This window comes from Mustelus asterias, chromosome 4, assembly GCF_964213995.1.
Source record: "Mustelus asterias chromosome 4, sMusAst1.hap1.1, whole genome shotgun sequence".
NCBI classification, from domain to species: domain Eukaryota; kingdom Metazoa; phylum Chordata; class Chondrichthyes; order Carcharhiniformes; family Triakidae; genus Mustelus; species Mustelus asterias.
In genome coordinates this window covers 25,939,260-25,964,226 of record NC_135804.1, presented here as the reverse complement: position 1 = coordinate 25,964,226, position 24,967 = coordinate 25,939,260, and the positions used below count along the sequence as shown (strand labels likewise).

At 43.6% G+C, this 24,967-nt stretch overlaps 1 protein-coding gene across 1 annotated transcript; it reads left to right on the top strand.

Moving 5' to 3' along the window:
- Positions 1–2,410: 2,410 nt before the first annotated feature.
- On the top strand, positions 2,411–21,365 carry cdt1 (chromatin licensing and DNA replication factor 1). Its single transcript, XM_078210689.1, has 10 exons — positions 2,411–3,289; positions 7,605–7,691; positions 7,942–8,156; positions 8,272–8,466; positions 9,070–9,215; positions 10,290–10,393; positions 13,217–13,405; positions 15,655–15,804; positions 16,552–16,753; positions 20,720–21,365. The coding sequence occupies exons 1-10, from the start codon at positions 2,471–2,473 to the stop codon at positions 20,881–20,883; spliced, it is 2,271 nt and encodes a 756-aa protein (XP_078066815.1). The 5' UTR covers positions 2,411–2,470; the 3' UTR covers positions 20,884–21,365.
- The last annotated feature ends 3,602 nt before the right edge of the window (positions 21,366–24,967 follow it).

Sequence of the window (24,967 nt, the reverse complement as noted above, 5' to 3'; positions counted from 1 at the left end):
TAAATTCCCCATTTTACAAATGGCTCAGTTTGTCAGATTTATTGCAACTTTTACCAAATGCTAAACGTGCAGTTCTGTTCAGAGGCTGATGCCCTGTACTGCAAAAAATTCTGTTTCCCGCCTTAACTCCTTGCTATTTTCTGATTTCCAGTTTAGCATGCGCATGCAGATTGCAATGTTAAATCTTTCTCTTACAACATCGCAACCCACAGACTGTGCAATCCCTGACTAACTCATTGGTAAGGGTGCCAAACGCACGTTTTTTGGGTAAGATTTTTAAAGTTGCAGTATAGGACTGTATCAATTCATCAAATATTTGGTTTGCAGTGTTAAACTGGCAAGCAAATGCTCCCAATCTTTTTTAATGCAGTTTTTCAAGGTTCTTCTTCTCCCCCATTTAGAAGACAAAAGATTCAAACTTCTCAACGACCTCAGGGCTGGCCACATTTAGTAAAGTGTACACTTGTACCTGTTTGGATTTGTCTTATAAACCAGCACAGCAGTTGAGGTGTCATTCCTTTTCAAACTTTATCAAGTTATCCGCAATGTTTCAAACACAAGCAGGTCGATGTGGCAAAGTCCTGGTGCCATATTGCCAATTCCTAGCACCATGTAGAAGTGCTGGGTTCCAATGACAGGCAACCAAGGACTTAGAACAACAACATTTTATTTAGTACTCTGAATGGCTCTTTCATGTTTCCGCTCTGCCTACGCTCTGGGAGAACTCCTGCACTCCTGATACATGACCGCTTAAGTAACTGCATCATGATGTGACCACTCAGCCTACAGATATATCTAATTGGAACATTATAACATTGACAGTGTGCATCAAACAACGATTATAATTCAAACAAAATAGGTTTTAAAGTAACAGAAGCAAATGGACAAAACATTCAAATCTAAGCAAAACCAGTTAAAAGTCTCTAAGAAGAGAAACTAAAACAGAAAACATCCTGAAAATGCACATGGGGAGGGAGGAAAAGTCCAGAATAGGAATTCAGATGAAGATCAAACTCTTTGAACTTCAAAGCAAATAGTGCACTAAATTCTAGCAGGAAACACTGGATAAAAGCAAGGTACTGCAGATGCTAAAATCTAAAACCAAAAGAGAAAATGCTGGAAAATCTCAGCAGGTCTGGCAGTAAGGAGAGAAAAGAGCTGATGTTTTGAGTCCAGATGACCCTTTGACAAAGCTTTAAGAAAGAGTCATCTAGATTCGAAACGTCAGCTCTTTTCTCTCCTTACAGATGCTGCCAGACCTGCTGAGATTTTCCCGCATTTTCTCTTTTGGTTCTAGCAGGAAACACCTGAGAATGTCTGTACCATCAGAGCAGCAGAGTTGTTAATGTACCTTTTGGTTCTTCATTCCTAATCAAAATCCAATTCAAAACAGATCCAAGCTGACAAGACCGGCCATTCCTCCCATCTTGGGCTCAATCTAACAAGATCCAAGCTGACAGGATGAGGCATTACACCTGGGCTTGATCTGAGCTTCATCTTAGGCAAAAGGCCCAGATGGCTTTTTAAAAATTGCCTGAGGTGAAGCCTCAGTAAAACCTCATTGGCCAAGACCAGATGCAGGATCAAACAGCACAGTGGCACAGTGGTTAGCACTGCTGCCTCTCAGCGCCAGGGACCTGGGTTCGATTCCTGGCTTGGGTCACTGTCGGTGTGGAGTTTGCACATTCTACCCGTCTCTGTGTGGGTTTCCTCCGGTTTCCTCCCATAGTGTGAAAGACATGCTGGTTAGGTGCATTGACCTGAACAGGTGCCCAAGTGTGGCGACTAGGGGAGTTTCATAGTAACTTCATTGCAGTGTTGATGTAAACCTTACTAGTGACTAATAAATAAACAAACTTTAAAAACTACACTTGATTTTAGCAGTAGACACAGTAAGAAGTCTCACAACACCAGGTTAAAGTCCAACAGGTTTATTTGGTAGCACGAGCTACCTGATGAAGGGGCAGCGCTCCAAAAGCTCGTGGTTCCAAATAAACCTGTTGGACTTTAACCTAGTGTTGAGAGACTTCTTACTGTGCCCACCCCAGTCCAATGCCAGTATCCTCGCATCTTAACAGCAGAGTTAGTGCATGTTAACATTTTTTTAAGTACAGAGCCTGGGACTCCCTGATTGGACCATTAATTAGGCCCACTATTTCTATTATCAAAACAGTTACAAATACAAAAATACATTACACCAATAATCAACACCAAACATGTCATTTAAATACGATAGTACAAATAACATATCACGATAACAAGCTGCTCGCAGCAACAATAAACCAGCGAGTCACTATTTAAACAGTAACGACAGCTAACGCTATGCTTTTGCATTTGAACTTGTGGTTGAAACTCAGCCTGTTCTAATCCTGCTTAAATATTTTTAATTTATTTTTTGGGGGGGAGGGGCGCAGATGCTTTGATTGGATGGGACATACGGAAGTGAAATGGAACAGTCCAGCTAGGTCACATGTTAGTTTGGCGGGAAGGTTTGGAGTTGGAGGGAAGAGTTTTGCAGGAAAGGGAATCCCAGCAGAGGGAAAGTAGCAAAAAGCGTCGGGGAAGCCCGCTTGGAACGCTCAGCTCGCAACGTTCCACAGGAGGGAATCCCCGGCGCCAGCTCGCTACCCAGCGCAGCGGCCGGAGACCAGCCTCTGGACCCGGGACCCAGCAGCCAGGCTCGGGGCCGGAGACCAGCCTCTGTAGCCGGGACCCAGCAGCCAGGCTCGGGGCCGGAGACCAGCCTCTGGACCCGGGACCCATGGCCCAGGTCAAACTCACCGACTTCTTCCCCCAGACTAAGCATGTGGAGCGGGGCTCCGCTTCTCTCAAACGCAGGAAGGTGGAAGCTCCGGGCGGCGCTGCCATCGCTGGGAGACAGTCCCGAAACAAAGGCTTGGACAAGCCGGCAGCCCCACCGCGGGACATCAGCAAAGGCCAGTCCCCCCCGGGCCCCCAGCGGGAGCAGGGTCTCCCCCCGGACCCCCAGCGAGAAGAGGAGGCCGGCGGGGAGGAGAGGCTCTCCGGGCGGAATGAGCCGGTCACCCCGCCGAAAGGCGAGCGGGCGGCCGCCGGGCTCCGGCCTCGGGCTCACCCTGGGGCTGGATCTCAGTCCGGCGGCAGCGGGAGGAAGCGTAGCCGCTCCCGGTCTCTGGCTGGCAGTGAGCAGCGAGGGGATGGGGTGCCAGCTGCCCGGAGATGTCTACTCTTACAGCCGGAGAAAGCAGAGAATCCACCCGCAGGAAAGAGCGCAGTGAAGCTGCAGCTCCCAGGGGGATCCCAGTCCACGGTGAGATATCTAACAGTCTGTTTAGCTACTGGACAAGGGTGGGAAGGAGATAAAGCCTTGTCTACCCTCTCGGTGTAAATACTCTTTGGATATGTATTTCTCAAACAGAATCACTTAGTAATTATTTGGTCCCTTATCTCATTGCTGTTTGTGGGATCTGACTGTGTCCAAATAAATTGTTCAATTTTTGATCTGATTGACCATTGTCACGTGTATTAGTGTACAGTGAAAAGTATTGTTTCTTCGTTCATAGAGAAGGAAAGGAGAGAGTGCAGAATGTAATGTTACAGTTCTAGCTAAAGTGTAGAGAAAGATCAACTTAGTGTGAGGTAGGTCCATTCAAAAGTGATGGCGGCAGCAGGGAAGAAGCTGTTCTTGAGTTGGTTGGTACGTGACCTCAGACTTTTGTATCTTTTACCCAACAGAATAAGGTGGAAGAGAGAATGTTTGGGATGCTGGGGTCCTTAATTATGCTGGCTGTTTTTCCAAGGCAGCAGGAAGTGTAGACAGTGTCATTGGGTGGGAGGCTGGTTTGCGTGATGGACTGGGCTTCATTCACTACGTTTTGTAGTTTCTTGCGGTCTTGGGCAGAGCAGGAGCCATACCAAGTGGTGATACAACCAGAAAGAATGCTTTCCATGGTGCATCTGTAAAGGTTGGTGAGTCTTGTGGACATGCCAAATTTCCTTAGTCTCCTGAGAAAGTAGAGGCGTTGGTGGGCTGCCTTAACTGTAGTGTCCGCATGGGGGACCCTACATTGTAACAATGGCTGCATTTTAACAGTGATTGATCATCTACTCTGGGATGTCCTGAAATTGTGAAAAGTGCAATATAAATTGAAATTTTCTTTTAGATTTTGCTTGCTGGTTTTATGATGTATACTATCCTGACCAGAATGTGTCAAATAATTGACCATTTGCTGAATCAAGCATCTTGCTAGGAGTAGTATATTGTCTTACGATTTCCAACATTCCTCTGGTCTTTTCTCCCCTGTCAGTTCAGTGGGATCTGTTTTAGGAAACAGCCAATCAGATTGCATACAGGGGCTTTCATTCCCAATGTTTTGAATAAAGGAAGCTCTTACTTAACACAGCAATTCATTCTCCTATTGAGCCTTCTGTACTCCTTTCCCATTCATAACTAATGGGCAGCACAGTGGTTAGCATTGCTGTCTCACTGTGCCAGGGACCCGAGTTCAATTCTGGGCTTGGTCACTGTCCGTGTGGAGTTTGCACATTCTCCCTGTGTCTGCGTGGGTTTCCTCCAGGTGCTTTGGTTTCCTCCCACAGTCCAAAGATGTGCAGGTTAGGTGAATTGGCCATGTTAAATTCTCCCTCGGTGTACCCAGACAGGTGGTGGAATGTAACAACTAGGGGATTTTCGCAGTAACTTTATTGCAGTGTTAATGTAAGCCTACTTGTGACTAATAAATAAACAAACACTATTTTGCAGCTCTCCAGATCATAAGTTCTTTTTAACCAGTTTTCTCACTTCCAGCAAAAGTTTTGATACCATTTTTGGTATCTAGTTGTAGTACCCTAACTGATAACCAAAGCTTAGATCACATTTTAACACACTGAAAATCAAATTATATTTGTATTTGTAGACGTTTTGTATTAATTGCTGAATATTGTGATATTTGCATTTACTCATCAGACTATATAAGCAATTCACCACAACTCTGCCTGCAGAGTAGTACACTCATGTACAGTTATTCAGTAGAGCTCAAAGCTGTGCACTTTAATTGGTGAGTCTAAATGAGCGTCTGGGATTTTTTTTCCCCCCTGTTCCTAGGCTTAATGAAATGTTATAAGCCACATCTAAAGCTTAAATCCATAACCTGGCAACATGTCTCCTTAACTAATCATTTTGAAGAACCATTAATGAATGTTATCCTAAGCCAGATACTGAAGTACAAAATTAGGCACATTTTTTTGATGGATGATTTATTTAATACACATGTCTGCCTCTTGCCTACCATTGCCCAGTGACCTGGTTTTATAGATTCGTGCAGAATGAGAGCTGCTGAAACATGGGGGATTTAACCAGGGACTTCAATCTAACTCTCCCTACTGAACTGTTTCAGCCACTTGTGCTGTCCCCTTTTTATAGCCATGGCAGAATGCACTTTTATACGCTGTAGTCTAGAACCACGATAGTGATGTTTGAGGCTCCGATTTCTTTCCGTTACACATTGCTGACCAGGAATCTCCCACTCTTACCGCCTGTGGTTGGTTTGTGTTAGAAGGATTGCAGGTTGACCTTCCGCCTGTTTGAGTCATAAATGCAACTTCCCGGGACATCAAGTCCTGGAGTGGGTGTCGACCCTGGAACTTCTGGTTCAGAGGCAGGGACGCTACCCACAGTGCGACAAGACATCTGTAAATAGTGCTGAGGATCTTTTACATCCACCCAAGCAGGCAGGTGGGCCTGAGTTTAATATCTCATTTGAAAGGCGGCACCTTTGATAGTGCATGGCACCCTCAATACTGCATCAGAGTCAGCCTTGGTCTTTTGTCAAACCCCGGAGTGAGACTTGAACCCTCAATCTTGTGACTCGGTGGCAAGGGTGCTACCCATTTAGCCACAGCTTTACTCTTTTCATTAATTGATTTTACTGCTTATTTGTTTAAAAGAGCCCCTGGTGGGGCACTGTGACTAAAACAGAACATCAAAAGGAAATTTAAGTAACTAAACCAAAATATAATTCCATGGGGTGGTGGGGATACCACCCAGCTCCTGCGACATCCACTGGCCATGTAAGGCCTGAAAGTGTCTCCTTTTTATACTCTCTTTGAATATGATTTTTTTTTCATACGTGGGACACGGGTGTCACTGGCTGTCCAGCATTTATTGTCCAACCCTAGACGCCCAAGGGCAGTTGAAAGTCAACCACATTGCTGTGGCTTTGGAGTCGCATGTAGGCCAGACTGGGTAAGGACGGCAGATTTCTCTCCCTAAAGGACATTAGTGAACCAGATGGGTTTTTCCGACGATCGACAATGGTTTGATGGCCATTAGTAGATTCTTAATTCCAGATTTTGTTTATTGAATTCAAATTCCACCGTGTGGGATTCGAACCCGGGTCCCCAGAGCATTAGCTGACGTTCTGGATTAATAGTCAAGTGATGAACATTAGGCCATCGCCTCCCCAAAGAAGAACAAATGAGCAAGCTAAACCAAATTGAACAAATTAACACAACAAATAAAGGGATCAGTTCCTTAATAGGACGGCACGGTAGCACAGTGGTTAGCATTGCTGCTTCACAGCTCCAGGGTCCCAGGTTCGATTCCCGGCTCGGGTCACTGTCTGTGTGGAGTTTGCACATTCTCCTCGTGTCTGCGTGGGTTTCCTCCGGGTGCTCCGGTTTCCTCCCACAGTCCAAAGATGTGCGGGTTAGGTTGATTGGCCAGGTTAAAAATTGCCCCTTAGAGTCCTGGGATGCATAGGTTAGAGGGATTAGCGGGTAAATATGTGGGGGTAGGGCCTGGGTGGGATTGTGGTCGGTGCAGACTCGATGGGCCGAATGGCCTCCTTCTGCACTGTAGGGTTTCTATGATTTCTATGATGACACCGAAGAAAAACAAGATGACAAAGTAAACTTAGAAAAATTCAAATTAAAATGTGCTTCCCCTGCACCCACCCACCGTTTATATTTTTTGAATAAAACAAAAATCAGTGGTCACCTCATTGTGCCCAAAGAACACTTAATGAAGTCAGTACCCTCCACCTGTTTATCCTTGACCTCAAGAATACAATGAACATAAATCCACACTGACACACATGCAGATTCTAAACTAGGAAGTGTCTGTGTTTCTGAATGTTCAATGTCATATCGGCTACTGAAGCCATTATAGAAAGGGAAAGAAAGACAGGATTAAGAAAAGTGAGACGAGAGGCTAAGAAAAGGGTTTTTTTAATTAAAAATCTCCAACAAAAATTTAAGGAATGTGACTCCATATTTGTAAAAGTACATTTTAAGCACCAGAGTAATGGTGGTAATTAAGACTTCTTCATAGTTGAATGGACAGTTGCTATCTCATGATTTGATTCCATGTATGAGCGTGTTGAGTTACTAAGCAAGGTACGGGTGTAGCAAAATATCTGAACAGTCGGGCAATCTGGACAGCAACCTCCTCATTTTGAGATTTGAGTTTCACATGTTTAGATGCTGGAAGTGGCTGCTTGACTTATTCCTTTACAGCAGTGATAGACTTGCTGTTATTTTTACTGTTAAGTTCTGGGTCAGTGTTTCTGTTAGAATGCACAAGTCTGAAGCTGCTGAGACTAATGGATTTTGGTGTATTTATTTAGGATTCATCCACCCATGAGGCAGCAGCCTCCAGGAAAATGATTTCCAAGCCTCCCGGTCTACATATTTCAAATGGGAGAAAGCAGCAGGTATGTAATCTATGCCAATATTGTGTGAATGTGGACTGTGCTTCTGAACTCACTCAAATGTCAGAGCTGTGATAATCCTCTAAACTCTTATGGTCAACTGTGGGGGATTTTTCATATGAGCAGGGTGGCAGATTAAATGTCCCACAGCAGACTCTTTATGACTTGAAATTGTTTTTCATCTGAAATTCATGTGTGGTGTCTTCAGTGTATCTTTCTTTCTGGAGTGAAATAAAGAACTTTTCATCTTCAGACTGACTCCACACCTGCAAAGGAGACCCTTGAGGGGTTAAAGGCTCGGCTGCAACGAATCCAGAAACTTGCACCAACACCTAATTCTTCTGTTCCTGCGTCGGAATTGAATAGTGATATCAAGAGCCGGCTAAAGCGGGTTCGAGAACTGGAATTGAAAGTACAAGAGAATAAGTTAGAACGGAGAAAGGCAACCGAGCAGGACGCAGAGGAGAGGTGAGGAAAGGAGGACTGTGTAAACTTTTAAGTACACAACAGCTGAAGAAATTGTTGAATGTATTTATCACTGAATGCAGCAGCCTCTTGTATTCATGATTCGTGCTCTTAACAGGGTGAAGGTGCCAGCGTATCAGCGTTTCCACACTCTAGCGCAGGACGTCCCACCAGGGTTGAACCTGCCATTCAAGTACAAGCTGTTAGCAGAGATGTTCCGTAGTATGGACACCATTGTGAGCATGTTGTTCAATCGTTCGGAGACCATTACCTTTGCCAAGGTGAAACAGGGGGTCCAGGACTTGATGAGGAAGTGAGTATGGATTATATTGATGGGCCTTAGAAGATGATACTTAAATTGTATCAGTGTTGTGCCGGCTTCCAGTTGGAGAATGTCTAATCTCAGCAGCTATAAAGTGGGAAAGAAAATTCTCAACAGTATTATTCTTCTGCCATTTCATAAAATCTTGCGTTTATATAAAAACTTATTGTTTCTCAGAGGACTTTGTATCGAATACATTTGAAGCATGGTGACTTTATCATGAGGAAATATTGATAGCTTTGGGTACATTCTTCTCTTTTTGTAACATTGCATTAATTTTTATCACTTTCCCAATTACTGGAACGTCAGGATGAGGTGAATGTTCCTCAGGACAAGAACTGCTTCCCTTCAATGTGAATGCCTCTTTTCAAAGTCAACATTTCAGAAGATTTGGAAAACATAGATTGAAGGAGAAATGTTGCAGATCTAGATAGCACACTTGTTTTAGTTGCAGGCACCTTGTACTGGGTGGCAGTTTGAGACTTTAAATGTGAAATATAATTGAAATGCCTGGAAAACCAGTCAATTGTATTATAGAAATTCAGCTGATTTGTCAGCCTACTCGAGCAGTCACCTTGTAATACTTTTTTGTAGGAAATTTGAAGAGCAAAATGTTGGGCAGATTAAGACGGTTTACCCTTCTGCCTACAAGTTCAGGCAGGAGAAGGGAATCCCAACATGGAGTGACTCTGTGAAACAATCCAGCTACCAGCTCACTGTCGATCCTGTATTTGAAGGAGGTAAATGATGTGAATTGTATTATTTTGGCTTTGTTTAAAGAGAATGTGCTGGCAGCTTATGGCAAAGTTTATCTTCAAAATGACTTTCACTGACCAGAGGTCCCGGAGGTAAATTTGACTCGAGGCAACAGCTACTTAAACTCCTTCAAACTTGAGATTTGGGATTGGGCACATTTTTGCTCCAACCAGCTGTCTTAGTAATGTTGTGGAACACTTTGCACTTTTATGAAGCTCTGCTGTGGTGTGAGTCAGTGAATTAAGGCAGGAGAAAATGGGGAGGAAAACATGTGTAGCCTGTGTAAATAACTGTTAGACTAGTTGAGGCACTTTTGACTGTTCATTAAGTAAAATTCTTTCCGTTAATTTTTCTCTAATCCTCATTTCATAAAATCCTACAGTGCAGAAGGAGGCTGTTCGGCCCATCGAATCTACACTGACAATCTCTCACTCGGGGGCCCTATCCCCATAACCCCATGGATTTACCCTAGCTAGTCCCCCGACATAATGGGGCAATTTAGCCAAATTGGCCAATCCACCTAACCCGCACATCTTTGGAGGAAACCCACGGCGCACACGGTGGGGAGGGTGGTGGTGGAACGTGCAGACTTCACGCAGACAGTGACCCAAGCTGGGAATCGAACCTGGGTCCCTGGCACTGCGAGGCAGCAGTGCTAACCACTGTGCACAGTGGTTACCCATTTTGGGTAAAGGTAATGTGTAACTGAGTCACACTAGTCGGAATGTTCCGGCTCAGTTCTCCTTTCAGAATCTAATGTCCAGTTGGGTAGTGGTGCGCTGCTGAGGCAAGGCATCCAAAAATGGATGACTGTGTCCCTTACTGAAAGTGGCAGAAATATAAGGATCAAATTGGACCCGGTTATATTGTGCCTCTAACACCCTTTTCAGTGGCAAATTACCCCCTCATTCAGAATCATCGTGGGTAGATAGTAACCATGGGACTGAATACCATCCGAGTTACTGCTTTCAGGGACAAGGGAACCTAGAGCTCTGTTTTTTTTTAAAGATATATATATATATTTAAATACAATTTTCCTCCTTTCCCACTATTCCAAGAGGAGAATTCTGACGGCTGCAGACAACTAACAGCATCTCACTTACTTCTGCGACGCTGTATCTTCAGCCGAAACCTTGTGAGCATTGTGAAGCAATACCATAAGGTGAGTAGGTGGTCCTACGGGACATTTTGTCCTGACTCTAGTGGTAAGAGTGGTGCTCGAGGCAACAAATGTAGCTTAACTAACCCAGCAGCAGTGTCACTGTGTCACTAGGGTTCAGTGGTTTCAATGGGTATGATTGTCAGCAAGAACAAATAACTGGGACTTGCACTGTTCATCCATCTAGCCTGCGAAAGGCTGTGCTTTTAGGCTTTAAATATAATCCAGCAATACTCTGGATAAATCAGCAGCTACTGATTAATCTAGAAAGATTCACCGCTATGGTGGCCATTGTCAGTGTAACTTTGTGGTGATCAAAGAAGAACAAGATTGTGTGTTTTTAAAAAGGAGCATTTTAACACCAACAGTACCACGTCAGGTGCTGAATTAAAAGATGAGGTGAGAGTGATGAGGCATCAAGACAGCCCCGGCAAAACTCAAGTCGATGGAAACTGGGGCAAGCTCTCCACTGGCTGGAGTCATACCAGGCACGAAGGAAGATGGTTGTGGTGGATGGAGGTCCATCATCTCAGTTTCAGGGTATCACTGCAAGAGCTCCTCGGTGCAGTGCCCTAGATCCAACCATCTTCAACTGCTTCATAACCGTTATCCTTCTCTCCTAAGGTCAGAAGTGGTGTTGTTTGCTGATTATTACACAATGTTCAGCACCGTTCGTGACTCCTCAGATACTGAAGCGGTCTGTGTGCAGTAAGACCCGGACAACATTCAGGCTTGGGCTGATAAATGGCAGTTATATTTGTGCCAAACAAGTGCCAGTCAATGACCATCTCCTCCAAGAGAGAAGCTAATCATCTTCCCTTGAAGTTCAATGGCATTATCATCACTTAGTCCCCCGCTATCAACATCTGGGATGGGTGGGAGAAGAGTTACTGTTGATCAGAAACTGAACTGGATTAGCCATATAAATACTGTGATATATATAAATACAAGAGCAGGCCAGAGGCTAGGAATTCTGCAGTGACTAATTCACCTGATTCCTCAAAGCCTGTCCACCATCTACAATGCACAAGTCAGGAGTGTAATGGAATACTCTTCACTTGCCTGGATAAGTGCAGCTCCAACACTCAAGAAGGTCGCCACCATCCAGGACACCCTAGCCACCACCTTAAATATTCACTCACTTCGCCGCCGCACTGGCAGCAGTGTGTACCATCTACAAGATGCATTGCAGCAATTCACCAAATCTCCTTCGAGTCTCCTTCAACGGGACCTTGTGAACCAATTATCTCTTGCCACCTAGAAGGACAGGGGCAGCAGATGCATGGGAACACTCATGCCTGCAAGAAGCCACTCGTCATCCTGACTTGGAAATATATCGCCATTCCTTGACTGTCACTGGGTCAAAATCCCAGAGCTCCATTTCTAACAGCACTCTGTGCCGACACAGCACTGATTCCAGTGGTTCAAGAAGGCAGCTCACCACCACCTTGAGGGCAATTAGGGATGGGCAATAGATGTCGGGTGAAGCCCACATCCTGTGAAAGAATCTTAAAGCAGTCACATAATGGAAATCATAGAAACCCTACAGTACAGAAAGAGGCCATTCGGCCCATCGAGTCTGCACCGACCACAATCCCACTCAGGCCCTACCCCCATATCCCTACATATTTTACCCACTAATCCCTCTAATCTACGCATCCCAGGACACTAAGGGGCAATTTTTAGCATGGCCAATCAACCTAACCCGCACATCTTTGGACTGTGGGAGGAAACCGGAGCACCCAGAGGAAACCCACGCAGACACGAGGAGAATGTGCAAACTCCACACAGACAGTGACCCAAGCCGGGAATCGAACCCAGGTCCCTGGAGCTGTGAAGCAGCAGTGCTAACCACTGTGCTTCCGTGCCGCCCCATTGGACTGGAGTAAATAACCCAGGGAGCTCTTTACTGTTTCATGAGTAGATGGCAGGGTCAGCATTTGTTGCACATCCCTAATTGCCTTTGAACTGAGTGGCCTGCGACACGCTTTCAGGGGGCAGTTAAGAGTCAACCACATTTCTGTGGGTCTGGAGTCACATGTAGGCCAGACCAAGTAAAGACGGCAGATTTCCTTCCCTAAAGGACATTAGTGAATCAGATGGGTTTTTACGATGATGGTTTCATGGTCACCATTACTGAGATTTGTTTTCCAATTCCAGATTATTACTTGAATTCAAATTCCACCAGCTGCCACCGCTTAAATAAAGTAATCAAAAAGAAAACCTATTTGGGTATAATATTTAAAAGAAGACTAGCCTTTGTTGTACAGATGAATGTACTGAATCAATTCCTTTCGAAATGATTATCTTGTATAAGTCTTTATCTTGTACTCCAGAATTGATCTAAATCCCCAAATCACGTGTTCTCCAGCCATGTGGTCTGATACATACTTGTATGATTGGGAGTTCTGTGGGATGGTAGCTACTGTTTTGTCCTGCCATTCAGTTGGAAATAGTTCAGATTTTCTGCATTACTTTACTCGTAAAACACATTTGTAAATAAATGTGCTCATTTTCGTACTGAGATTCTCAGACAGAAGATTCCTCCTGAGTTGTGGTGGGAAAAGTGATGGGTTAAATGCTAATTCCTGCATACTACTGCCAGCATTGTGACACAGTACTGCCAGACAAAGTGTGATCTATCTGCATTCTTGTTTGGACAGTAGTGTCGAGGGTTAGGCCTCCAGAGTGTAGTATAAGTTATAAAAACAGGAACCACTGTGTAAGCCCTGCTGTCAGCAGGATCACTTAGATCAAAAAGTAGGACTGAATAATTTCAGCAACAAAAAAAAATCAAGTCCTTTTTTGTTTTATTCTTCCCTACAGATATTCCTGGCTTCTCTTAACCCTCCGATGCATGTGCCAGATAAGAAGCTAACACGATGGCACCCACGTTTTAATGTGGATGAAATTCCAGACATTGTTGCTGCTGACTTGCCCCAGCCCCCAAATTTGGAGAAGCTAACAACTGCCCAAGAAGTCCTGGATAAAGCTCGAAATATGATGACACCGAAGGTATGGTTAAGCCAGCAATCCAATCCCAAGCATATTCTGGGTTGGGACAGGGTGTGTCTTGGTGCGTAGAAAATAGCTCACGTTTTAGATGTACTGTCTAATTGAGGGGATTGGCTATTTAGATGTACTGTCTAATTGGGGATTGGCTATCTAACAGGAAGCAGAGAGTTGGGATAAATGGGTGCTTTTCTGGTTGGCAGTTGGTGACCAGTGGCGTTCCGCAGGGATCGGTGCTGGGGCCTCAATTGTTAACCATTTACATAGATCTGGAGGAGGGGACTGAATCTAGGGTATTCAAGTTTGCTGATGACACGAAGGTGAGTGGGAAAGTGAATTGCGTGGAGGACGCAGAAAGTCTGCAGAGAGATTTGGATAGGCTGAGCGAGTGGGCGAGGATCTGGCAGATGGAATATAACGTTAGCAAATGTGAGGTTATCCACTTTGGAAGAAATAATAGTAAATTGGAATATTATTTAAATGGAGAAAAATTACATCGTGCGACTGTGCAGAGGGACCTGGGGGTCCTTGTGCACGAATCGCAAAAACTCAGTCTGCAGGTGCAGCAGGTGATCAAGAAGGCGAATGGAATGTTGGCCTTTATCGCGAGGGGGATAGAATATAAAAGCAGGGAGGTCTTGCTGCAACTGTACAAGGCACTGGTGAGGCCGCAACTGGAGTACTGTGTGCAGTTTTGGTCCCCTTATTTGCGAAAGGATATATTGGCCTTGGAGGGAGTGCAGAGAAGGTTCACCAGGTTGATACTGGAGATGAGGGGTGTAGCTTATGAGGAGAGATTAAACAGATTGGGTCTGTACTCGTTGGAGTTTAGAAGGATGAGGGGTGATCTTATAGAGACATATAAGATAATGAAGGGGCTGGAAAGGGTAGAGGTGGAGAGATTCTTTCCACTTAGAAGGGAAACCAGAACTAGAGGACACAGCCTCAAAATAAGGGGGAGCCGGTTCAGAACAGAGTTGAGGGGGAACTTCTTCTCTCAGAGGGTAGTGAATCTCTGGAATTCTCTGCCCATTGAAGTGGTGGAGGCTTCCTCGTTGAATATGTTTAAATCACGGGTAGATAGTTTTCTGATCAATAAGGGAATTAGGGGATATGGGGAGCAGGCGGGTAAGTGGAACTGATTCGCTTCAGATCAGCCATGATCTTGTTGAATGGCGGGGCAGGCTCGAGGGGCCAGATGGCCTACTCCTGCTCCTATTTCTTATGTTCTTATGTACTGTCGGTATTTCCCATTACTACTTTAACAAAGCCTTTGACAAGGTAACGCATGGTAGGTTGTTGCATAAGGTTAAATCTCATGGAATCCAAGGTGAGGTAGCTAAATGGATACAAAATTGGCTTGATGACAGAAGCCAGAGGGTGGTTGTAAAGGGTTGTTTTTCAAACTGGAGGCCTGTGACCAGCGGTGTGCCTCCGGGATCAGTGCTGGGTCCTCTGTTATTTGTCATTTATATTAATGATTTGGATGAGAATATAGGAGGTATGGTTAGTAAGTTTGCTGATGACACCAAGATTGGTGGCATAGTGGACAGTGAAGAAAGTTATCTCGGATTGCAACGGGATCTTGATCAATTGGCCAGTGGGCTGACGAATGGCAGATGGAGTTTAATTTAGATAAATGCGAGATGATGCATTTTGGTAGATTGAACCAGGGCAGGACTTACTCAGTTAATGGCAGGGTGCTGGGGAGAGTTGCAGAACAAAGAGACCTAGGGGCACATGTTCATAGCTCCTTGAAAGTGGAGTCACAGGTGGACAGAGTGGTGAAGAAGGCATTCGGCATGCTTGGTTTCATCGGTCAGAACATTGAATACAGGAGTTGGGACGTCTTGTTAAAGTTGTACAAGACATTGGTATGGCCACACTTGGAATACTGTGTGCAATTCTGGTCACCCTATTATAGAAAGGATATTATTAAACTAGAAAGAGTGCAGAAAAGATTTACTAGGATACTACCGGGACTTGATGGTTTGAGTTATAAGGAGAGGCTGGATAGACTGGGACTTTTTTCTCTGGAGCGTCGAGGCTGAGGGGTGATCTTATAGAGGTCTATAAAATAATGAGGGACAAAAATCAGCTAGATAGTCTATATCTTTTCCCAAAGGTAGAGGAGTCTAAAACTTGAGAGCATAGGTTTAAGGTGAGAGGGGAGAGATACAAACCTCTGTGACTCTACTATAAATGCACTTTACTTAATTTTCTACTTGGATAACTGTCTTTTGTATTTTCAGATGGAAAAAGCACTTGCTAATATGGCCCTCAAAACTGTAGAAACTGTCATGGCCGCTACCACAGAGCAGAAGAAGAAACCAAATGTTGTGAGCTCGAGTCCTGGCCCTTCTAGTGAACTGAAAGGAATTTCCCAGAGTCTGTTGGAGAGAGTAAGTGGAGACTGATGAGAGATTTAAAATCCCTGCGCTCAAGTCAAATGGAACAAAAATGTCCCTCATGCATGAACATGTTTGTAGGAAAAGATGATTCATATCCACGGAGTGAATATTACTGCAAAACATAGCACAGCTGCCTCACAGTGCCAGGGACCCGGGTTCGATTCCCAGCTTGGGTCACTGTGTGGAGTTTGCACGTTCTCCCCGTTTCTGCGTGGGTTTCCTCCAGGTGCTCAGGTTTCCTCCCACAGTCTCCAAGACCTGCTGGTTAGGTGCATTGACCCGAACAGGCACTGGAGTGTGGCGACTTGGGAATTTCATAGTAACTTCATTAAATTGCCTTACTTGTGACTAAAAATAAACTTTAAAACTCTAGCTTTCTGCAGTAATTAATGAACAGTTTGATTTAATATCCATTGTAAAAAGAGTGGATATGAATATGTCTTTATGTTTGTAAAGAAAAACCGTGGCAGCTTACCTTTTTATTGTAATACACATATAACCGTACACTCCTGAGTGTCTGAAATGCCATTTCTAAAAGCATCGACAAGTAAATGTTAATGCCTAGAAAATGGTAAATGAATTTCACCATTCATTCAGCTTAATTCAAAGTAAGTCACAATGAGTCTTTTCCTTTTTTTTAAGTTAATGAATCTCTATTTCATTTGTTGGAGAGTTGTATTTTACAGTTGTGTATATTGATCTTCGAAGCACACGCACTAACGATTAACATTTGTACAGATTCGTGCCAAAGAAGCTCAGAAAATGCAGGCAACAATGACCAGAACTGCCGCTCAAACGGAGCGTCTCCATATGATGATGCGACTTCCTGAGATAACAAGAATTCTGCGCAATGTCTTTGTGGCGGAGAAGAAACCAGCTTTGATCATTACAGTGGCGTGTAGCAGGGTGGTCGACAGCTATCGCTCAGTGATGGCCTTGGGTAAATTAATAGTACATTAGTATGGCTGGTGCTAACTCTGCTATGATAGGTAAAGTGTGATGCTGACTTGATTAATATTACAGTGAATACTATTTTATTAAATCAACTCCATGGCATTTCATGTTACCATGCAAATAGACTGATTTACATGTTACGTTACTGTGAATCTAATGTTAAAACAGCCCACTTTCCAGATGTGTTCTATATTTGTTTATTTTATAAGATCAGGTTCATTTAATGCAGAACACCTGACTGCTGTGATTCCATTCATTCATTGTGAAATTTGTTCAGGCCAACATACCCTCATGGGAAATGTACACTAACTGCCGTCATCATCAACTACTGTTCAACAATGCTGTGGTGGTCTCTGCATCTGACAATTTGCTATACTTGCACAATTGGGGTTTGAGAGCCTGGAATAGTATTAGGGTTGTAAATAAACATTACATACGAAGTGAGAGCAGAATAGGCCCCTTGAGTCTGCTCCGCCATTCTATTAGATCATGGCTGATCTGATTGTAACTTAAACCCCACATTCTTGCCTACCATCGATAACCTTTCACCCCTTTAAAGCGCTGCCTTAAAAATATTCCAAGATTCTGCTTCCACTGCTTTTTGAGGAAGTGTGTTCCAGAGACACTCAACCCAGCAGTGACCCCTCGTTCTAGATTCTCCACATCCATATGGTCTTAAAGGTTTTGATCAAGTCACCTCTAACTCTTCTAAACTCTAGTAGATACAAACCTAACCCCTCCAACCTTTCCTTGTAAGCCAACATGTCCATTCCTGGTATTTGTCCAGTAAACCTCTGAACTGCTTCTAATGCATTTACATCTTAAATAAGGAGACCAATACTGCACACAATACTCCAACTGTAATCTCATCAACGTTCTACACAACTGAAGCATAACCTCTCTGCTTTTGTATTCAATTCTGTTCACAAACAGTAACATTCTATTAGCTTTCCTAATTATTTGCTGTACCTGTACACTAGCCTTTTGTGTTTCATGCACTAGCACACCCAGGTCCCTCTGACCTCAAGAGCTCTGCAATCACTCACCATTTAGACAATAAAGGTTTTTTAAAAATTCTTTCTGAAATGGATGATTTCACATTTGCCCACAATATACTCCATTTGCCTGATTTTTGCCACTCACTCAAACTGTGTCCCTTTGGAGCCTTCTTGCATCCTCCTCTCGATTTACTTTCCTATCTACCTTTTGGTCGTTGGCAAAGTTAGCAACCGTACCTAATAATTATATACTATTTCCCCACTCTCCTGTTAATGACTGTCCTGATATCAAATGGGGTTTGGTCTTTCAGACGTAGGCAAGGTACTGTGGGACTGCTTAAGAGAGTTTTTGGAATAAGAATGCGAGTACACAGTCACTATACTCGATATAAAGGTGTGCGCTTTAACCTCCATCTGGTTTTATTTTTGCTCTCAAGCTGCGTTGCTCAGACCAATTGTAGTAGCCACACTTAGCTCAACATTTAACTTGGAGACCTTTCCGATCTCTCCAGCTTAGTACCATAACCAGCAGTGATATCCTCCAAAGCATCAATGTAGTGTTTGGGAAAACCTTGTGGTGATTTTTGTAATGGCATTTGATAAAATTCCATGTATATTAATAAAGTATTAGGGATTCTGGGTAAAAATTGGAACGGGTACCTGAGAGTTTTAAAAAATAGTTCTTAGTGTCGTGAGTGGGAGGAGATGGGTATTGAGCGAGGTACCCCAGGACCTTTATTGGCACAGCTACTGTTTGTGATTTACAGAAATGGGGAGGCGATGGCCTAGTGGTATTATCGCTAGACTATTAATCTGGAAACTCAGCTAATGTTCTGGGGACTCAGGTTCGAATCCCGCCACGGCAGATGGTGGAATTTGAATTCAATAAATAATATCTGGAATTAAGAATCTACTGATGACCATGAAATCATTGTTGGAAAAACCCATCCGGTTTACTAATAGGGGCGGCACGGTAGCACAGTGGTTAGCACTGCTGCTTCACAGCTCCAGGGACCTGTGTTCGATTCCCGGCTTGGGTCACTGTCTGTGTGGAGTTTGCACATTCTCCTCGTGTCTGCGTGGGTTGTCTGCGTGGGTTTCCTACGGGTGCTCCGGTTTCCTCCCACAGTCCAAAGATGTGCAGGTTAGGTTGATTGGTCATGCTAAAATTGCCCTTAGTGTCCTGAGATGCGTAGGTTAGAGGGATTAGTGGGTAAAATATGTCGGGGTATGGGGGTAGGGCCTGGGTGGGATTGTGGTCGGTGCAGACTCGGTGGGCTGAATGGCCTCTTTCTGTGTTGTAGGGATTCTATGCCTGGATTCCCGAGTAATAAAATTAGCAAATGATGCCAAACTAGATGGGGAAATGGATTTGGAAGAATAGGTTATTAAGGACAATGAGTTGCAATGGAATGTGAATAAAATTGGTAGATATAATTTAACTACCAATTGAAGGAAAGAAATATCACAAACTCCATAACTCACATTGAAATAGCAATACCAAAACAGACTTGGGAGTTCAAATAAACTCCCGGCTTGTGTTTAATAATTTCAGGCAGTAAAGCCATTATGGCCAGAGCAGTAGAATACAAGTTGGGTGCAGTCTTGATCAAGTTACATCACGCTCCTGTTGGACCCAATCTTCTAGTCTGATCAGAGCTTCAAGTTTTTAGGTGTCCAGATCACCAACAACCTGTCCTGGTCCCCCCCCCCCATGCCGACACTATAGTTAAGAAAGCCCATCAACGCCTCTACTTTCTCAGAAGACTAAGGAAATTTGGCATGTCAGCTACGACTCTCCAACTTTTACAGATGCACCATAGAAAGCACTCTTTCTGATTGTATCACAGCTTGGTATGGCTCCTGCTCTGCCCAAGACCGCAAGGACCTTCAAAAGGTCGTGAATGTAGCTCAATCCATCACGCAAACCAGCCTCCCATCCATTGACTCTGTCTACACTTCCCGCTGCCTCGGCAAAGCAGCCAGCATAATTAAGGACCCCACACACCCCGGACATTCTCTCTTCTACCTTCTTCCTTCGAGAAAAAGGTACAAAAGTCTGAAGTCACTTACCAACCGACTCAAGAACGGCTTCTTCCCTGCTGCTGTCAGACTTTTGAATGGACTTTGTGTCACTTCTGCATCGTTTTATATATTTTGGATTGGCTGAATTTATTTCAAATGTTGGTTCAGAATTTCCCGTACCAGCTGTTCAAATGTCCTAATATTGGAATAAGTTAGTCATGTCGAGTTATTTTTCTTTGTATTAAATTTCAGTTGATTTTTCTCTACACCCTAGCTATGACTAACACATTCTGCACTCTCTCGTTTCCTTCTCTATGAACGGTATGTTTTGTCTGTATAGTGTGCAAGAAACAATACTTTTCACTATGTTAATACATGTGACAATAATAAATCAAACGATCAGAGACATTGCTGTGCTGAAGGCAGTGCAGAGAAGTTGCATAGAACTGATCCCTTAACTGTTTGGGGGGAGCTGGAGAAACCTGGGCTTTTGGGGCTGGAAAGGAATGAGAGAAATAATCTTTGAGCTGTTTAAGATAGGACAGGAAGAGGCAAATGCAGAAATGTTTTTAAAGGTTGATTTGGGATGTTGGAAAATGCCTTTCACATTGTGATTGATGCAGGGAATAGGTTTACATGAAGAGTAGGAGTGGTGAATCTTTTAGATACTGAAATGAAGCAACTAAAGGATTTCCTTGTGTGGATGAATTAAGAATAAACGTCTTTCCTTATCCTTTATCTTATGAACGGTGTCTCATCTTTAACGAGGCCGGGCACTTCTGTGCCACTTTTGCATCGTTTTATATATTTTGGATTGGCTGAATTTATTTCAAATGTTGGTTCAGAATTTCCCGTGCCAGCTGTTCGAATGTCCTAATATTGGAATAAGTTAGTCATGTCGAGTTATCTTTCTTTGTTTTAAATTTCAGACGAAATGGAGAAACATTTGCGGTTACTGGCTGACATCGTGCCAGACTGGCTGAGTATCCATCATATCAGAAAAGAAGTATACCTGAAGCTGAACAGAAACACAGAGCTCAATGTGGTTGCGGAGAAAATTGCAGAAAAAATAAAAGAGGAGGAAAAAGCATAAGTTTTTAAATGAACTTCAGTTCTGTACAGAGCTCGAGTTTGAAAGTCAAACATAATGTGCAGTATGTAGACGTGTATAATAGGAGAAAAGCAGTGTGTTTTGTTTCTCAATATTCTGGGCAGTTTGGTGATGGTGCATTGTATCTGTATGGAAGAAACCTTACTTTCTCGACTGAAGATTCCACTCTTGATACTGTGGAATTGCCAGATGCTAGTTTTTAAAACAGAGGGAAATGAATTGAGCTGAAAATTCCAAGAATAAGACTTGATTTATGAGTCATTGTGTTCCGGGAGCAGGCATTTCTTCCTGCCTTTATTCAAAATAAGTAGCAGGGTATAGAGCTGAACAATAGTCTATTTGTGTGCAATGAGTATCTGTTTTATACCATTAATGTTAAACTGAAAATTGAATGTTTGGTTTGTGTTTGGAAGATGGCTTTTAAATTAAATTTTGATTAAATGTTCTACCATTTTTCTTGAGGGAACTTCTTTGCTTACTGATTTTTATTTTGATTCTGTGCATCACTGATTCGAATTTACTTGGTTGTAAATAAACCTATTTCCCTCTTGTAAATGAAGGGCAGCACGGTGGCACAGTGGTTAGCACTGCTGTCTCACAGCGCCAGGGACCTGGGCTCGATTCCCAGCTTGGGTCACTGTCTGTGCGGAGTTTGCATGTTCTCCCCATGTCTGCGTGGGTTTCCTCCGGGGTGCTCCGGTTTCCTCCCACAGTCTGACAGATGTGCGGGTTAGGTGCATTGACCCGAACAGACGGCAGAGTGTGGCCGACTAGGGGAATTTCACAGTAACTTCATTGAAGCCTTAGTTGTGACTAATAATTAACTTTAGCTTGACAGAAGTTCCTGATGATCCGTGTCATAAGCTGAGATTTTAAAATTAAACCGTGTTCTTGTGAACATATTACTCCTTCATCCCTTTGACTTGTGACAGGTTGCCAAGTAAGCAGTGTTTTTTTTCACCCTCTTCTGTATACGAAGTCTATTCTATATTTTGATACGTTATTTATAGACAACCTGAACCAAACTGACAACTGCAAGACAGTTCCATTTCTACAAAGTCTCATCAAAAATGAAATCCATACATTTGGGTCCACGATGAATGCACTGGTTTTTATTATTCAACATTGCCTCAATTTACAAATTTTCTAGGGTCTCATTTCTTCAGTTCTTACAAATCCATTATGACTTTCATAAGTCTTTGTTAAACACGTCACGCAGCGGAACAAACTCTGGGAGAGTCGCAGCTTTGTTCTCAAGTCACTACTGGGTTAACCACTTGGCTCTAACAGTCATGAGTCTGTTTTTAGGTTAGGGAGACAAAAGTTTCTGTTCCCAGTAGCTTCTGCTGAAAGTGCACATGACCATCAGTTGAATGCTTTGCTGTGATGTCTACTGGTCTGTGGATACTTGCTGTCTCAGGCTCATGTTTGATCAGCTGCCACTTGAATGAGATAGCAGTGAGTGATTGCTTCTAGTGAAAGTAAGAATGCTAGCAAGATGTCAGTCCTGCAGGAGGGGAAATTAATGAAACACAAATAAAAAGATTATTCTAGGCATTGCTCAAGCTTTATTTGTTAAACTGAATGTGCCTTTGGCCTGTCTTGCAGTTGTCAGTTTGGTTCAGGTTGTTTTACACTCTCACCTGAGTCACGAGGGATGGCATTGGTAGAATTGTCAAAATGTCCAGGTAGATGTTTTTTAAAAAAAAGTCTTTTTGCAGTATCCCACAAGTAACGTCAGTGCAAAAAAATTAACTTTCCTAAAGCGCACACTTCCTGTGGCTACTGACTTCAAATCAGAGCAACTACAGCTGTGTGCTATGTTCTGATAAGATGTGTGGACGGTTTCACTCTGATTTTAACCCAGCCTGTTCAACAGATCAGATGTCTGTTTTGCTTTTCAACTGATTAATTCATTGACCATTCTGCTGGACAGACTAAGTTTTAAGTTTATTAGTGTCACAAGTACATTAACAGTGCAATGAAGTTACTGTGAAAATCCCCGAATCGTCACACTCTGGTGCCTGTTCAGGTACACAGAGGGAGAATTTAGCACGGCCAATGCACCTAATCAGCACGTCTTTCAGACTGTGGGAGGAAACCAGAGCACCTGGAGGAAACCAATGCAGACACGGAGAAAATGCAAACTCTGCACGAATAGCGACCCAAACTGGGAATCGAACTTGGGTCCCTGGCACTGTGAGGCATCAGTGCTAACCACTGTGCTGCCCAGGTTGAAACTGGAGCTTTTGTTTTTCAAGAATTTCCTTAAATGTATTCCTAAAATGGCCATTTGGTACATTGTGTTTGTGCTGGTTCAGATAGTTAGATGTCTCCTTTTCCCCGTAACGATTGTTTTGTCTTCAGGTGCTTATCCAATTCCCTTTTGAAAGGTGCAATTGAATTTGTTCCCACCATGCTCTTGGGCAGTGCATTCCAGCTCCTCTCCGCTTGCTGTGTAGAATGTTTTTCCTCTTGTTGCCTCTGGTGTTCTCAGGTTCTAAACCTTTCTGCCAATAGCACAGCAGGCAGCCATTCAGTCCATCATGTCTGTCAACTCTTTGAAAGATGTATGGAATTAGTCCTATTTTCCTACAAGCTGAGAATTCCCTTTCGAAAGTTACTATTGAATTGGCCCATTCTAGATGCACTTTTTAAAAAACAATTCCTTCCAGATTTTAGAATCATACAGTGCAGACCCATTTGGCCCATCGAGTCAGCATGACCACAATCTTACCCAGGCCCTATTCCCATAACCTTATGCTTTTACCCTAACTAGTCCCCCTGACACTAAGTGGCATTTAGTATAGCCAATCCACCTAATCCCCACACCTTTGCATTGTGGGAGGAAACCCACGCAGACACGGGGAGAATGTGTGGAGTTTGCACAGTCACCCAAGCTGGGAATTGAACCCAGGTCCCTGGCGCTGTGAGGCAGCAGTGCTTGCCACTGTGCTGCCCTTAGTTTACTGAGCCATTTAGGACTGAGATGAGGAAGAACTTCTTCACTCGAGTTGTGAACCTGTGGAATTCTCTACCACAGAAAGCTGTTGGGGCCAGTTTGTTAGATATGTTCAAGAGGGAGCTGGACGTGGCCCTTGTGGTTAAAAGGATCAAAGGGATATGGAGTGGTTGAGGGATACTAAAAGTGCATGATCAACCATGATCATATTGAATGGTGGTGCAGGCTTGAATGGCCGACTGCACCTATTTTCTAATTCCCCTGATTATTAGACAGCATGCCAATCTCCACCATCAACCTGCACCCTCTACTTAACCTTTGTGGACAGCATGGCACAGTGGTTAGCATTGCTGCCTCAGTGCCAGGGCCCTGGGTTCAATTCCAGCCTCAGGTGACGGAGTTTGCTCGTTCTCCCCATGTCTGTATGTGTTTCCTCCAGGTGTTCCAGTTTCCTCCCACAGTCCAAAGATGTGCAGATTAGGTGGATTGGCTATGCTAAATGTGTGAGGTTGCAGGGATGGGGTGGGTGGAAGAGGGCCTGGATAAGATACTCTGTTAGGGAGTCAGTGCAAACTCGATGGGCCAAATGATGACCACCTGCACTGTAGATATTCCAACAATCCCAACTTCTCTAGTTTCCACATGGGATGAGGGACTTCAATTTAGTACCATTCTGGTAAATCTTTGTATCTCAGGAGGGATAGAAGGAAATGTAGGCATTAAGCATAGGAGACACTCCTGAATAGTCATGGAGTGTCACTGCCCCAACCTCTAGCTAAAAGCTATAAGCATATGCATTTCCAGATGGAGAAAGAGAGCATGTTAGTGTCAACTTTTCCAAGCAGAGTTGGGTTGAGTGAGGGCAAGGTGACTCAGTACAGAAAATGTCAGGTACATGAAGTGGAAAACTGCTTGGCATGCAACTGCCTAAACAAGGCAGTCTAATTTTTTTCACTCCAATAGGATTTACAATTCTTGCATGACCCATTTTAAAACTGGCTGTCAGACATTGCTGGTTTTCATGCATTTGAAGTACTGCACCACAATAGGCCACCTTGAACTACTCTCCTGCTAATAGTGAAAGTATGCTGTCAGGTAGGAAAA